The sequence below is a fragment of the Sander vitreus genome, chromosome 14 (assembly GCF_031162955.1).
Source record: "Sander vitreus isolate 19-12246 chromosome 14, sanVit1, whole genome shotgun sequence".
Lineage (NCBI taxonomy): Eukaryota > Metazoa > Chordata > Actinopteri > Perciformes > Percidae > Sander > Sander vitreus.
In genome coordinates, this window is record NC_135868.1 from 6,967,135 (window position 1) to 6,984,300 (window position 17,166).

The 17,166-nt window shown below is 41.8% G+C and overlaps 1 protein-coding gene across 14 annotated transcripts in view; it reads right to left on the reverse strand.

Moving 5' to 3' along the window:
• The window catches only part of macf1a (microtubule actin crosslinking factor 1a), a 219,733-nt gene that overhangs the window by 133,337 nt on the left and 69,230 nt on the right, over positions 1-17,166 (reverse strand). For 5 of the 14 annotated variants that reach the window (XM_078268411.1, XM_078268410.1, XM_078268402.1 and 2 more), the window contains exons 1-2: positions 15,113-15,577; positions 5,949-6,010 (exon numbers count right to left, since the gene is read on the reverse strand). In XM_078268411.1, coding sequence (XP_078124537.1) covers positions 5,949-6,010; positions 15,113-15,236 — 186 coding nt within the window. In that variant the 5' untranslated portion in view covers positions 15,237-15,577. Of the gene's footprint in view, positions 1-5,948; positions 6,011-8,896; positions 9,296-15,112; positions 15,582-17,166 lie in introns of those variants that run through there. The other 9 variants (XM_078268407.1, XM_078268406.1, XM_078268405.1 and 6 more) reach the window with 6 other exon arrangements.

The following is a 17,166-nucleotide window of genomic DNA, read 5'->3' on the forward strand; positions in this document are numbered from 1 at the left end:
AAATAAACTATCAAGAATAGAAAGGAAAAATCGAAAACTAATATTGAAATACACAAAAACATACTGTATTACGGCTTTAAAGCAACATTTCTCACTGAGTGGACAAAGTTAACATGCTCTTGTGGAGACATAAAAGACTAAAAGATTATAGGTTTATGAATAGAGAAAATATTTGAAAACAACGCATAATCTCTTATGAGATCAACTGAATAAGACGTGACAAAAAAGTAGAGTGTTTCTAGGTCACTAGCTCTTATTCTATTCAAGACTACTTTCCAATTCACCAGTTTGAGAAAGAAGAACAGTAGGTATCATAAAATGTCTGCAGAAAAACTCGGGCAATAGCAAACAATAAGCTTTAATTTTGCAAATAAACTATTTGCTGCTTCATCTGAAAGCAGACAGTGGAAAGAGAGGGGCATCGGCATGCAACCAAGATCCAACACACCTACTCCAACTTCTAAAGTGCTTCAAAGCAGTTTCTTCAAAAATGCAGATCTACATAGGCAACTAAGGGCACGTCTACCTGCATTACAGTGATTTTCCTGCTTCTCGCATGCACCTGCACTGATAAAAGTTTTGCTGCAGTCCTGGCCTCAGGACAAGAAACCGTAGTACCACATTTCACCACAGGAGGGCAGAACAGTCACAAAAGTAAAACCTAGAGAGGTCCTTCACCTTCCAACCAAGTCATGATTCACAGAATGTTAATTCAAATGAAACAACTATCCTGGAACTCTTTAAGGTAGATGCCTTAGGCAGAAGGACTTTTTTTTTTTTTTTAAAGATTATTTTTTGGGGGGCATTTTAGGCCTTTATTTGTATAGGACAGCTGAAGACACGAAGGGGGAGAGAGGGGGAATGACATGCAGCAAAGGGCCGCAGGTCGGAGTCAAACCCGCGCTCTACCAGGTGACCTACCCAGGCGCTCAGAAGGACTTTTTTGAGGTGGAGCTCAGAGCTATAATTGTCTTTGGCTTAAAGCTACAGCTACAAAAGTAAAAAAATAAAAAAAATCCCTCCACTTGTCCTCAATAACCCCTTTTTTTTATTTTTACTTTCCATATCCACCTTCCTTCTCCTCCCGCATCTGTGTCACGCTCTCACTCTTCTGTTGAAGGATGACATCAGCTGTTTTAGAAGGGAGCTGATGGAAGAAGTGTTAATTAGATGTCAGGAAGAAATGGCGCATCCAACGCTGACTGGAAATGAGGTGCTGCTTTTGTCTAATTGTGTCTCAATGTGTCAGAGCCTTCGTTTGGTTCCAAGTTACCATCAATGAGTGGATTCATCTCTGCCCATGTTGTGTTTAATACCAGTTTACTGGAAGCCCACCCTGTGATTTGAAATGAAACCAACCCTCCCGAAAAATCTACTAATAACCAATACTATATCTGGACTGTGAGCCATCAGCATTGCGTTTCAGAGTAAACAACAAATCCTTTTCATACTGTTAGCATACTTCTTATGAATTTTGATGATCGTAGGTGCATCCAAATAATAAGCCTACATGCATATATGGACCAAACCTGCAACAATGTTTAAATGTATTCTTTTCTTTAAAGCTGCTTGGTGTATCTACGCTGCATAAAATCACAGTGCTAAGTAGGCTGCCCCCATGGAGCTGCCCCCATCTTTTTATTTATGTTCCCGTTGGCGTCCAGAGATGGCACCTCAGAAAGTCCTTAAGTCCCACTGCATGATGCAACACATCAAAAACCAAGTCTACAGTAGACAGCAGTGTGTGATACTCACTGTTGTTAAAACAACATCCAGTAAGACAGAGTTCAGTCTTGGGTCACTGAATTTAAAATCACTCCAACACGCAGCTGAATCTGCAGATTGTTATTTTGTGATGTTTTTTGTGTGTGTACGAGTGCATCTTCACGGATGTTGCTCACACAGCCAGCTGTGTCGGATGTGCAGTGACGGCAGCTGTCACATGGAGCTCGTGTTAAGGACCAAGATGACAGCACCTCGGCAACAGCATCAGCATATACTGATATACTCAGGACAAATCTGTGGACTGAATATGGGGATAATTGTAACCGCTTTTATCAGCTCAAATAGCTTCCAATATTTTCAGTCACTTTTTGGATAAATGTCTTAATAAATTGCCTCCTTCTGACTTCATAATACAAAGCTTCAAGATTTGTGCTCACTGTGTCAACACCCTGCTGGGTCAAAATGTGTCACTGCATGCCAGCAGGTAGCTCAGTCTATATTGGCCCCTTGTTTGCACTGCGCGCGCACGCACACCTATCAACACCCTGCACACCTGAGCAACCAAAAACATACCAGACGTGACACACACATACAGAGCATACAGGAAACAAGGAGCGATTATGTCACCCAATAGGAAGCTGAGGGCAATGAGCAGCTGTTTCTGTCTACATCTACCTCTTCATCTTTTCTTTAATGTCCCTTCTCTTTGTCTCATGAGCTTATTTTCTATTCCGTCTTTCTCTCTTAATCCCCCCCCCCCTTGTTTTCTCTGTCTGTGTTTGCCTGTAAATCCCTGCAGATAGGGAGGAGGTTTGTAGACTCAACAGTGCTGGCTACGAGTCAACAGATGATGAGAACACAGAAGTATTTCACCCCCTCTCTATTAAAGAACACTGTGTTGGGACATAATCGCCTATTGAAATATTACTTCTTTAGCAACACTTCGTCATCTAACTAGCAGCAGATATTTCAACGGATCAGAAAAGAGTTGTTTCTCCTCTTTCATATGTTTCCATGTCACCCTTCCCCTCTCCATCTTCTTCCACCCATCCTGTCTTACCCTCGCTGCTTTCTCAATCTCGCTACGACAGTAAAGTTCAGCACTCTAACAATGACAACCTAACTCTACATGACCTCTGTGCAAATGTAATGGCTGGCTGTGTGTGTGTGTGTGTGTGTGTGTGTGTGTGTGTCTGTTGTTCACGCTGCATTATGCCACCTGAAGCCATTTCTTTCTTGCTCTATTTGTCTCTTTTCGAAGCATTTCTGTTTAAGGTGTTTCTAGGTACTTCATTTTAAGATTGGTAGAACAAGTGATCGAAACAATGTTTAAAATTGTAGTTTTTTTCTAAATATATATTTAGGTATATTTTATATATAATAAATTATACAAACAGACAAACTGCAAATAGCTCATTTGAGATGGTAGAACAAGTGAATATTAGAAGTTTTTGCTGACTTAAATTAAAAAAAAACCTAGGAAAAAGAATGAATCAATTAAGTTTCAATGTTTCAGCAGTTTTTCTTTCATGTAACAATAATTTGAATTAATAATTAACTTGCATGTTATGTTCTCGATCAATCAATTAATTGTTTGGTCTAGAAAATGGTGGGAAATGTCCATCACCATTTCTTCAAGCCTGAGATGACTTATTCAACTTGTTTGTTTGGTCCAACCCAACCCAAACATATTCATTATTCTCCTCAGAAAAACAGCAAATATTTTAGATGCATTTAAAAATCTGGAACCAGATATTTTTTTTCTTAGTTTTTTTGCTTTGAATTATCTAAATCATCCAAAGTTGCTGCCTATTCATTTTATATCAATCAACTAATCAATTAATTAAAAACCAATCATCTGCTCTTATGTAATGTTTGTAATGTAAAGCACACTCAGCAGCAGTAAAACAGAACCATCCTTATACAAATGAATGGGAGATGCATCTCCAGCACTGAAAAATCACCCCGTCTCTCCGTCTGCTGCTCTCGCTCTCCATCTCTGACCTACATTTACAGTCAGTGGTTGGTCTGGCAGGGCCAGCAGATATAGAGTTACATTCAGAGGCTGGGCACCGTGACGACAGTCGCTCCGGAGTTATGGGGTCAGACAGACACTTCATTCATGTGACAGAAATACCCAGCATTCTCCTCTCCTCAGAGTCCTTACTGCCTGTGTGTGTGTGTGTGTGTGTGTGTGTGTGTGTGTGTGTGTGTGTGTGTGTGTGTGTGTGTGTGTGTGTGTGTGTGTGTGTGTGACACATGCTATACATACTGTACTTTATGGGAGTGATAGAAATGGCGTGTGTGTGTGTGTGTGTGTGTGTGTGTGTGTGTCACATGCTATACATACTGTACTTTATGGAAGTGATAGAAATGGCGTGTGTGTGTGTGTGTGTGTGTGTGTGTGTGTGTGTGTGTGTGTGTGTGTGTGTGTGTGTGTGTGCAGAATGTGACACTATGCACACATGTAGGCAGCAAAGGCAGCTGTCTGGGGCGTACAAAGGAGACACTTACTGTAAATAGCTCATAGGTATAACCAAGATAATAAATCGGTGGCTGCATTCAATATTCCATACTAACATGCTATTTAGCGCGCTCAAACAGTTTGCTATTTTTAGTACGTCCAAAACCTTAGTATGAAACCATTAGCGCTTAAATTATTATAATTATGATAATAATAAATACTATTTACGGTAAAATATTACAGTATGCAAACACTGGACACTACGCCATCATAAAATATCCAACAATGCAATGTGGTAGTAACAACAACGTTCATGATAGACAAACGGGCAGCGACCGAGGCAGCTCCGCAACACTTCAATCTACATTTCAACATATTAAAAAGCTGTTGTTTTCCACCTTTTTGAGTAATTGAAGCATTATCTCATCTGGCGATAACAGTAAAGCTGAGGACGACATGGGTTACCATGGTTACACGTCTTCAACCGGCAAGAAGGCTCTCAGAAAGTGACGTGGTAATACAGCTCAGTGCGTCCGAAAAGATACTTCTGTTTATTGACACAAAGGTATGCTGAACGATAGTACACATACTGAGTACATAGTGCGTAAGGGATTTCGGACGCAGCATGCGTTTCCCTTCCAGTTTCATTATCTTCAACAATCTATGTCACCTACTATAAGGGTTTGACTCAGCATGCAGCATTTTAACATGACTTTTTTATTTTTTCTTAAGATTTTATTTTTTGGGGCATTTCCACCTTTAATGGATAGGACAGCTATACATGAAAGGGGAAGAGAGAGGGGAAAGACATGCAGGAAATTGTCACAGGTCGGACTCGAACCTGGGACCTTCTGCGGCGAGGCATATACCTCCATATAACGTATGTGCGCCTGCTCTACCAACCGAGCCAACCCGGCCACCACATTTTGACATGATTTGAAGGCCGTCAGGTGTCATTATGCATTTCTGTCCTTACTGTGAAGGGAAGAACTGTAGCTCTTATTTAGCTAAATGGTATTAGAGACGTTATGCAGCTGCTCATTCCGATTTAACTTGTTCCGTTTGTTTCTTTATCGATGACTAAGCATACAACAATCACGTTCAGTATACTAGTGAGACAACGACAGTCTGCCAATCAATAATTCAATATCGGCATTCCAGTAAACATTTCTATATTCACAACCGCTATTAAATACTCATTCAAGACGATCATTTAGTTTATTTAACTCTTTGCTTTTGATGCTGAACACGTTCAAAGTGTTAACAACGCCAGACAGAGGGAAACTGTTTAACAAGCTGTAACGTTAGAGCCATTACTAACAGAGATGAAGCAAACCAGCAGACAAGGCCACATTAACACTGATCAGTCCACACAGGACTGATGAAGCCACACGGTCTCAGCTCAGAGAGGTGGAGGGAAAAGAAACAGACCAGTAGTGTGTTCTTAAAAAAAAAACAGAAGGTAGGTCAGCTTTTAGAACAGGGTATGGTATATGACATATTAGAGTGTATAAAGCCCTTTGAGACATGCATTTAAAAATGATGTGGTTAAACCACGACTCAAAAGTATTTTTGTAAGTTTGTTTGATCTGTGTTGGTGAGAAGTAACACAATTAAAATCTTATTTATATTGAAGATAAGGGACGAGATGATACATTTCAAGACCAAACCTTCAGCATTTAATATAAAATAGCCCCCACAAGGATTTCCACAAACCAAAACAGAAACAAATGCAAACCATTTGTACTTTGACACATACCTTGATGAGATGCTTGTTGACCCATTTTGTGAAGGTTTTCTTTTGCACCCTGTCCCGCTCATCTGAAGAAAAGAAAAAGAGAGGAGGGAGGTTAATTACAATAATCCAAATCTAGCATGGTTGCTGCAGCATGCGTGATTACCCTACTGAGTACACTATACTACTTATGTAGATGACGAGGTCATACACAAATACACACACACCAGCTTAGAGGAGTTAAGTAATGGGCTAAACAGCCCCTATGGGGAGACTATGGGGAGTTAGTGATGATGCTGTATTCACTCAGACTCAGGAATGGATTGTATTGATTTGTGAATAACAATATGAGAGGATTTCTGCAGGAAAGTTGCCACCCAGACTTAGTAGCTGCTTGTATTAAGCTTTTTTGTTAACACGCACCTTAATTTCATTACTCAGTAAAAGACACACAACCAAGAGTAACTGGATATCAGTCACATACAGTAGGTACATTGACTTCTTCACATTATTACATGTTCCTTATCTTCCTCAACAGTGATGAATAGCAGTATATGAGCTGATGTAAAGACAATCACTTGTTAGGAAACTGAAGGTTCTTTGAGTTCAAGGTCCTGTTGATAATATCCTATTTATCTTATTGTAAAGTCTTGAACAGCTATCTTTATGTTTTACTTAGATGACCTCATCCAGGTTGTAAAAACGGAGCTCAGAAAAAAAGGCTAGCAGCATGTTTATTTTTTTATATAGAGCTCCCTTTGTCAGTTCAGTTTATGAGGTTCCCAGTAACATGTTCCTGTCTGTTACAAAGTCAAACTGAAGTGTGATTTGCAGCCAGGCAGACCTCCAGCCTGCGTCCTCCGCAGGCCAGAGGTGTGAGGCAGCCAGGCCAGGAATAGAGCCTGATGCTGAGCCACAACTGTGTTATCTTACCCCCCTCACTAACACCTCCACCACCTCTTCCTCCACACCAATGGAGCCTCTCTTCCTATCCAGCCTCTCTCTGCTCGTTATCGGTCTGTCTGAGAGAAAACACAGACCCTCTTCTTTTCCCTTCCCGCCATTCTGTTAAATATCTAACTTCCTGCTGGATGGATAGTCAAACATCCTTTCAAGTGATGTTGCCTGTTATGAGGGACAGAAAAAGCAATATGTGTGCAATGTACAATGCTAAAGAATTCAACAGAGTTTATTAAAGAAAGACATATCCATCACTTTTAGTTAGTTTTCCTTGATCAACAGAAAAATAATCAGCATAATTTGATAACCAATTAATCGTTTGAGTGAAATTTCACGCTAAAAAGGCAAATATTCTCTGGTTCCAGCTTCTCATTTGGGAAGATTTGCTGCTTTTCTCTGTGATAGCAAACGCAATATTTTTGGGCTTTTCACTATTTGTCAAACAAAACAAGACATTTGAAGACGTCACTGGGCTTTAAGAATTTGTGATGGACACTTTTCACTTTATCTCACATTATATAGTCCAAACGGTTAATCGATCATGCGAGAAATAAAATCAAAAATAATCGGAAGATGAATTGATAGTGAAATAATATAAATGTTGTGGATTTCTACATGCTTTCAAATAATATATCTGCAGAAATATAAACGCGGCTTGATGCTACTCCTGTGTCCCTGGTTGTCAGCACAAAAAACTGTAGACATAAATCTACATAAATATATTTTCTTTTAAAGGTGTTTAAAATAGTTAGTCTTCTCCAGGATCTTTTCAAAATCACAACGTAAGTTTCAGCTGTTACTTAATTATTTGATATCAGTGAAAATATTCACTCCAGGAGTTAAAAATGGAGGTAAAACAAAACCATTATAAGATACGTTTATTTCTCATATCAAGACTAGCACACACACTCAACAGCTCAATGACAGAAGAGTATTTTCCCTCCAGTTTGTCTAACAGCCAATCAGAGAACGGCCTGCTGCAGGTACTTCCCCTCCTGCCAGTTGTTTATCAGTTGCCATGGAGGAGCCGTACGGGAGAGCAGCCATGGGGAAAGATAGAAGTTATCACTTCCTTCTTCAAAGAGTTCTTGTAATCTGTCTTTCTCACACCTATACAAACACACACAAACTTACAGAGACTCTAAACACCTTCAGTGTGTCAAGCTCCAAAAGTAAAAAGGATTTCCAAAGAGCAAATTCAATGCAGGATTTAGTAGGTCAAATATCTCAACTAGATAAAAGTTCAATTTACATTGCAGTATGTACTCATACACTTGGTGACAGAGTTTACATAAAGGGAAAGCCCCTAGGCAGAGAACACATATTTCAACATGCTCTTGCAAAATAGTTTCACAACTGCAACATGCCTTGCTTCCCAAACCTGTCAGGGTAGCTGAGCTAGTTAGCCCAGAGGAAACACTAAGGCTTTAACATGTTATTAGATCACATGCACACACGTATATCGGTTAACCACACTGTGCTAAACAGTCATCACTCATCACTGCACCTGTGAAGCCTTATCAGGTTCATGTAGGCGATTAGGTCATGAATCCATCTTTATAATTTTCACAAAACCCAAACTGGAGACATGAGAAGAGTCGAAGTATGTGAGTGACAGCCACGGAAAGGCGATCATTCATCGACAGTGTAGGGCATTGTTAAGACGTACACACCCCCCTTTCCACGCTGTCCAAACACAACAGAACACAGACATACACACACACACACACACACACACACACTGATGCCTCATTCTTTTCCCTGACACCCACAGTGATTAATAGAGACCACATTTGGCATAACTGTTGTCACCGGTATGTGCACAAATAGGAACTGTTCAAACACACAGTGAAACCTGTGCTGACAGAAGCCACGCTGCACACATGTCAGCATGTAAACAACAACTGCAAACACTGTCCACTTACTCCATGGGTGGGTGCGCACGCACGCACGCACACACACACACACACACACACACACACACACACACACACGTTGGGATACACACTGACCTGCACAGCACATTAGCGAGTACAGGTGAGCGTTTAGTTGACATTCATTTCTGTAGTCGGGCCACATCATCCACAGCTCTAGTGTTTGTTCTCCTCTAATCAGAGCTTCATTTAAAGCTAACGGTGCATAATCCAAGCCAGAAGTCAGATAATTATAGCAGTAAGATGTCGTTGGCAACAAGCTGCCTCCACGTATCCAAAAGCTGCAGTAGGAGTGTGAGTGTGAGCCACAAGCAGAGCACCGGCAGGTAGTACCAGTTTGAGGAGCCTCTCCTCTTTTCTGTCTCTTGGTTTAAAATCTGTGTGGTTCACTCGTTCCTTCTCTCCTCGATCCTTGTGGTCGCTGCCATGTCAGCCTCTCTAGGACCGGCCTTCTCCCTCCCTGACTCTTTCCCCAGCAGCATTTGCTCTCACACGTGTGTCTGTCAATGTCAGCGGCAGCTCCTCCCCCTCGGTCCAAAAGGACACTCCTCTTCAGCCTGCTTACTCACTCACTTTACTTCTACTTCCTGACCAGGCAGTGGCACACTCTCTCTCTCTCTCTCTCTGTGTATGTGTCACTTGTTCTCTTGCTCGCTTGCTCTCTGTTTCCAGGTCACAACAGACGGTCTGTACTGGCTGCAGCTGACGGTGTCTCTCTGCAGAGCTGCAGGGGTGCTTGCTCTGTTTATCTTGTCTTGTTTGTCTCTCTACAATGCCTTTCCCTCGCTCTGCGTAGGTAAGCAACTCTCGATCCAAAATAAATCATTTCCTTTTTGATATTTTCTCTTTTTTAGCTGAATGCCTGTGAAGGACAATAGATGTTCAGTGAATCTACAATTTAAGTTTTTGTAGGGGGGGTTTGTTTGTATCCCGCAGAGAGGTTATGAAAAAACTATTCTGAAAAAAAATGTCCCAGATATATCCTTTAGGGATGATGTAATCCACTCGAATCCTCTTTACACGCAACAAAAGCATTCAAAAAAAACATACAATCATGGATTGTTCTGCAACACTATGCAAACATACACTCCTCTTGTTCAAGCTGACAAACACCAGATGCAGCAGCGCCCTGATATCTTCATTCCCTTGCCTTCACTCCTGCTCCTTTTCTCATGTTTCCTTTCCTTAAGAGGCAAACACAAACTTTCCAGCTTTCTTTTGTCAAAGAGTCAACAGTCTTGAGGCTTTCGGGCTCCTAGCGGTGTGAGCTCTGTCGCTTTGTGAAGAAAACAGTGGAAGACACTTTGGCTGAAATGGACTTTAGACTCATTCAGAGAGGCCAGGCGGATTTGTGACGTTGTTTAATTTAATATTGTGAGGAAAACCAGCCAAGGCAGAGTCATTCATCTCATTAGTGCATGAGTCTTGTGTGTGCACAAAAGAGATGGGAGATGACCGATGGGGTACATAATGAAGAAAAGCCGTGTCATATTTCTGGCCTTTGTCCAGATTTGTGCTTTTCAGGCAGCCACAATAAGCAGCCAGCAGTGAATAAGAGGCATCCAGCAGGCGTTAACTCACACTGCGTGCTGCTGAACACATCATCCATATCATGACATGACAATTCCCTGTCCAGATCTGCTTCATTCCACAGCTGTTAGCCTGAACTCAGATTATTGAGAAGCAGCTCGCTTCCCTTCTTCCTTGTTTATTGCAGTCTCTCAAAATAGCTCTGCTGCCCCAGACAGTGCAGATGCAGTTTTGAATAATTTCTGCTCAGTCACGTTTAAAAAAGAAAAAGAAAGAAAGAGAGTCAAGAATCAGCAGTGTGGAAGCAATGAGTCTGCACAGGCTAAAAAAGCTCAGCTACAGCGTCTGAGTCAAACAACAATCCTCATGTGACCCTGTCCAGGAGTCAGGAAGTCAGGACAGACCTCTGCTGATATGACAGCCTGACTCTTAAAGCAGTTGTACTTTGTACAGTTACACACACACACACACACACACACACACACACACACACACACACACTCTTACAGTCGAAACAAGCTCAGACAGAGCAACACAAGCTCCTCCTTTTCCTCGGTTTCTTCCACCAGTGACGTTACTCCCTTCTCGCCATCCCACCTTCTTTTTTGTCCTCTTCTTCTTTGCTCCCTCTTGCCGTCAGATTCCTCCTTTTTTCAGAGCCTTTGTAGTGAAGCTCTCCTCTTTCCATCTATAAGGGACCATCCACACTAAAAATACCAGACTGAGCTTACGCCTCTAATACCACGCAGCGTGCTTATCCCTCGCTCACGCCTTCTCTCTCGTTATCGCCTCTAATCTCCCTCGCTCTCCCATTCCGGTGTCCTGGCTTTCCCCTCTTGTGAATCAATTGTGGAAGGGATGTTTCCAAGTGTCCTCCTCCTTTCCTCAGTTAATGTCATCTTCCCTTCTTTCACTTTCCCTTTCATTTTCAGTTTCTCTCTTAGCCAGGCTGGCTTCCCCGGGATTCATTTACCTCCTCCTCTCTGGTGACACTCAAAGCTTGGCAGCAGGCTTCATCCCTCTTTTTTTTTTTTCATGTCATTATTCCTTTCCTTCCGCTTCTTATCCCATTTCTCTCTCTCTCTCTCTTTGAGCTACAAACACTGAATGCTAAATGTTTGTAAAGCAGAACAAGGTCACTCTAGATCTGAAAATCAGCCGATTGGCGGAGGCAGGAAGTTCAGTTCAGTATTAGTCCTAAATATCCAAACTTTCTCTACCTGTTTGTTAGCTAATGACATATCAATTACACATCAGCTAGCTGTCGAGTTAGCGTATTTGCCCAGTGAGTTTTCCAGGATGGCGAAGGCATGTCCTGCCCTACTCTACCCTAATCCTAACCAATCCCACTCCTCATGCCTAAACCTAACCAATCCAACCAACGAAGGCAACAAGTACTACCCAATCAGAGGCAGGGTATGTCTTCGCCATCCTAGGAAACAGGAAGCAATTTGCATCCAGGTAGCCTAGTTAGCCGCAAGTCCCGTCATCAGAATAACATCAGATTAAATCTGCCCTCCTGTGGCCACAAAGAAAAACACCTCCTCTTTGAGGAAACTCGTATATGTACATTATGTGGTTTGAGTTGACACAACATGTAAGTCATGGTGGTTTACAATTTCTTTAAAATTGCTAAGCCTTGTACTTAAGCTCTCTTAGTTTCTATCAGTAGATGTAAATCAAAATACAGAACCGAGGGTTCAACTGATTAGAATGGTCAATAGAAAACAGTGCATCTTGTAAGGTATTTGTTGTATTAAACTCCATTGGATTACTGAGACACATAGGCCCTGAAATGTACTGAAGTAGAGGGCAGGTCTGGTTTGGTGGCATGCCGATTGAACAAGACAGATGAGGTCTTTATTTAGATGTGGGTCAGTAATAAACCACGCTGAGCCTGAATCACCTTCAATTAACAACATAGACTTTGGATTCGCACCGTTGTGACGAAAAGAGAGCTGAGCCAGAAGGCAAAGCTCTCAATCTACCGGTCAGTTTTTGTTCCTACCCTCACCTATGGTCATGAAGGCTGGGTCATGACCGAAAGAACAAGATCCAGGGTACAAGCGGCCGAAATGGGTTTCCTCAGGAGGGTAGCTGGCGTCTCCCTTAGAGATAGGGTGAGAAGCTCAGTTATCCGTGAGGAGCTCGGAGTAGAGCCGCTGCTCCTTTGCGTCGAAAAGGCCAGTTGAGGTGGTTCGGGCATCTGGCAAGGGATGCCCCTGGGCGCCTCCCTAGGGAGGTGTTCAGGCACGTCCAGCTGGGAGGAGGCCTCGGGGGAGACCCAGGAGTAGGTGGAGGATTATATCTCCAACCTGGCCTGGGGAAACGCTCGGGATCCCCCAGTCGGAGCTGGTTAATGTGGCTCGAAAGGGAAGTTTGGGGTCCCCTGCTGGAGCTGCTACCCCCGCGACCCGACCCCGGATAAGCAGACGAAGATGGATGGATGGATGGACTTTGGATTCGCTCTGTCCGTCGCTAGATGACATTTACATGCCTTTTGGTGTATTGTGTCATTTTCGGATTAGTTTTACATGAATAAACCTGGGTGCTGATTACCTAATTCTTAAACGTCTTATATATATGCATGGTATTGCTCTTCACGTATAATGCGGCACACCCACACACACCCTACCATGCTCGGCCTACCACTGTGACAGGCTAAGTTTCACGCAATGTGACCATGGACAGACAGACACACACACACACACACACACACACACACCATCTGGTGTCACACATAAGTGGCTCGTCTAGAACCTAGAGACAAGATCAAACAAGCAAGTGAACATGAAAGTCAAGTTTGACGCATGAGTTAAGTCGTGCCTCACTCTAGTCTCAAAATCACTCACACGTCCCTAAAATCGTATTACTCATGAGAGACACACACATTTTAACTGTTCAAATCATCTATATGAAGTCATATTTTAGACTACCTTAAATGAAAAAAAAAAATCGGAGTTTCAATATGAACTATTGTAAGAAAATATTTAGTAAATAAATGCAAACACCCTCATGAAACCACCCACAGCTGTCCAGCATCCTAATCCATAAGTGAAGCACATTGGGAACAGCACCCTCAACTGACTGTATAAGTGGACAACATGTAAACTCCTGTTTTGTATTAGGAAACAGCACAATTACATAATATACTGTATATGTAAGTGCTGTAAAACATTTATATTGAGGTTTGGTGCATTTATATTTTGGTATATTGCGAGGTTTGGTGCTCAAAAGGTGTTAAAAGCATGATTTTTTTATTTTTTATTTTGGTCATCTTCAAGCCCACAAAGGCCAAGGTCACACAACTGATTTGGGGTAAAGTGTCACTTTAATATCAGAAAAAGAGATATTATTTCTCAGGTTTGTGATAATTTGTGTTTATCAATATTAACCCTCAGAAATATCTTACCTTTCCCTCTCTACTTTGCAGAATAGCTGTGCTTCATACTTTGGGGATCTTTACCTCTTTAACATTTTCTCCCTTGTCTCTGTTAACATCACTGTTGCATCGGCTTCTCTCTCAGTATTGATGGACCTCATTGATCTGCACTCTGTTATATCATGCCAGATAGTTCTCCCCGTAGTGAATTAAAGTCAATTGTTGCATTCAGATAAAATTAGACACGTGTCCCAAACCAATCATGACTAACCTAGAATTTAGCTCAGTTTTTCCAGTGAGGCACTGGATTTAAACCAACACGAGGTGCATTACCAACAGTTACTGAGCAAAAGATATAGAGGTCAGTGAAAAATATCAAGTCAAAATGGTTTAGGATATGCAGCATTAGCATATGCATGGGCTCAGTCCTCGACGGCCGCGAATTCGGTTCCAACCTGTGGCCCTTTGCTGCATGTCATTCCCCCTCTCTCTCCCCTTTCAAGTCTAAGCTGTCCTGTCAAAAATAAATGAAAAGGATAAATAAAAAATAAAAATGGTTTACATACAACAGGCTGTTACATAATGAATAGGCAATAAATAGGTCATTAGCGCTGAGGCTAAACTACAAAAGCCAACTGGAATGTTTTTAATGCTGCATAATGGGGCGTTAAATCAGTGTTTTACCATTAGCTATGAATAATTGGACACATGACTAAACTCAGCAGCTTACTGGCAGCACAGCAGCTCGTTGTTTAGTGTAATGCATGAAGGTATAAAACTAAAACAGTCAGCCACGTAAACAGCGCCACACACAGACTTCAGTCTCCAGGCTGAAATACATGGATTTGACTATATGATTCAGAAGCTCATGAAATATAACAGCCTCTCTCCATAAAAGAGCCAAATATGGAAGATTCTGCTCCTCTGACTCATGCAGATGAGATACAGCAATCAAGTCCTGCACCACAAAAGAATAAATACAGTGTCTCACTGTAACAGGATATAAAACCCATATACTCTTTACAGCACAAGCCACTTTAGATAAGCTTAAAAAAAACAAACCTGTAGGTCTACTCTTTCAAAAGCCATGCAGATGCTGAGCTAAATGCTAAAGGCTGTGATTTAAACGCAGACATGCTAACCGATAAGTCAAGTTCAACATTATAAAAATGACACAGCACAGACAACAGAAGGGGTGGAGCCTAAACAGGAAGCACATGGAGCTAATGTGAGATCTTCCCTTTCTCTCTGCAAAGACGAGATAAATCCTAGCTGGAGCGGTGACATGAAGAAGGGACGAAGATTTTTAAAAAGTAAACAGAAAGAGCTTATACTTCTCTCTCGGCAGCAGTTGGACCAAAACCTCATAAGTCACAGTTTACCTTGTTGGAACCTGGCTGTCCGTCGACGACGGCGACAGTAAAACCAATATCCAGCTGCTGTCAAGAAGTGAAAAGTCACCACCAGGATAGGCGTTATGACTGTAGGGTCTGTTAGAAAGTCCATCTTGTCTCATTAACTGAACGTTGCTCTGCTTCCCAAACTCCTAAAAAAAATGTCAGGGAGCTCCAAAAAGCGGACAATAAATGCAAAAAAAAAAAAAGCAAAAGTTATTGCTCCGTCTGCAGGCTTACATGTAAAGTCCCAAAACTAGTTGTGTCCATAAAGAAGACATTTTACAAACGTTTTCTAAATGTCAGCCAACAGAATCACAAGGATCCTTCTTCTCCTTTCACTTCTTCTGTTTGGACACAAAGCAAAAGCACCAATGTTCCACGTTCTACAGCATCTCTCTACTTTCAGCACAGAACTACTGCAGCTAATAACTTCTGAGTTCTTCTCTCCATTCAGATGCCCTCCCTCTTTCCCTCCATCTCTCGCTCTCTCTCTCTCTCTCTCTCTGACACTCTAACAGTGAATTCCTTTCCCCTGAAACAAGCGACCAGACTCTAGCCGTTGCTGAGTGCGCTGTTAGAAAACCGGTAAAAACCCAAAAATGGACTACACAAACGGAAAGGTGTTCTGTGTGTGTGGTTTCCTCACACTCTCTAAAGGAAACAACATGGGAGATACCCTCATGCTCTTCTTCCTGTGTGTGTATTTCTAGTTCAGCATGTTAAAGTAATTTTATATAGTTGTTTATAAGTATAACACACCAACTCTTTCTGTATTTGAATGCATACACACATGTTGCATTTGTATGTGATCGTATGTGCTTACATGTTGGCAGCAGTTTGTGGAAGATGTGTGTATTTGTATGTTGGGAGGAGGTGTGTGTGTGTGTGTGTGTGTGTGTGTGTGTGTGTGTGTGTGTTTACCTCTGTTGCTATGAGTGAGCAATGCATCCTGGCTGTGATATTTATCTACTGCTATCTTTGAATAATGTCTGCTGACTGCTGATGGCATGCTCAAAAGCTTCAGACAGAGGGGGCGATCAAACCGTGTGTGTGTGTGTGTGTGTGCACGTGTGTGTGTGTGCGCATGTGTGTGTGTGCGCGCATGTTGGACGTGGAGACATTACAGCGTGATTCAGCATGATTCAGGCTGCAACTGGAAGGCAGGGGTTCCTCAAGTTACTCTCACCTCGCAGAGAATTGTGTGTCTGTGCATGTGTGTTAGTGTGTGTGTGTGTGTGTGTGTGTTCGAGGTTATCAACTCAGCCCAGAAAAGCCACTGACATTTTAGTCCTAGCAACCTCCGGTCACAACAATACACAACCACAATCAATCTGACGACATTTAATTGCTGTCAGGGGAGAAACCTCAGCTTCATGCTGCAGTTTGAGCCCATTTTCCAACCCTAATACAATAATTCAAAAACAACTGTCATTTAGGAAACGCATGATTTTCACCAGAGAACAATAATCCCATTAGGAAAGTAATCATGCAGTAATTTAGTCACATATAATAAATAAAGGCGGATATATGGAGAGAGCAGTAATGCGTTTCTTTCCCATTAGTCATGTCCTAATCGGCACAATTACCAGATGACATGAGGTAATGGAGATGTGATACTGATGCCAGCTGTTAATCCTGTCCTCTGTTGGTGATTTCCTATTGCAACAGAACTACATTACCCAGAGTCCTTTCTGTCCTAAAATTACCTGTAGAAGAGCCAACTTGGGCTCGAAACATTGTACTTTTTCTAAATTTAATACCTTTAAAAAAAAAAGAAAAAAAAAAAGGGGGAGCATTCGACAGTGTTGCGAGTCTTTAGGAGGCAGAAAGCAAAACTGTAGTACCCAGAGTCATGTCTGTCCTAAAATCAGCAAATACATAAATTCCCAACACACACCAAACGATTTGATTTGAGCACTGCGTGTATTGGTTGAGGAGGAAGAGGAGTGATTCAACAAGAAAGCATGTAAAACAAAGAGAATTAAAAAAATAAAAATCTGCGTGACAAACAGTGAGAGATTGAGAGAAAAAGGGAACCA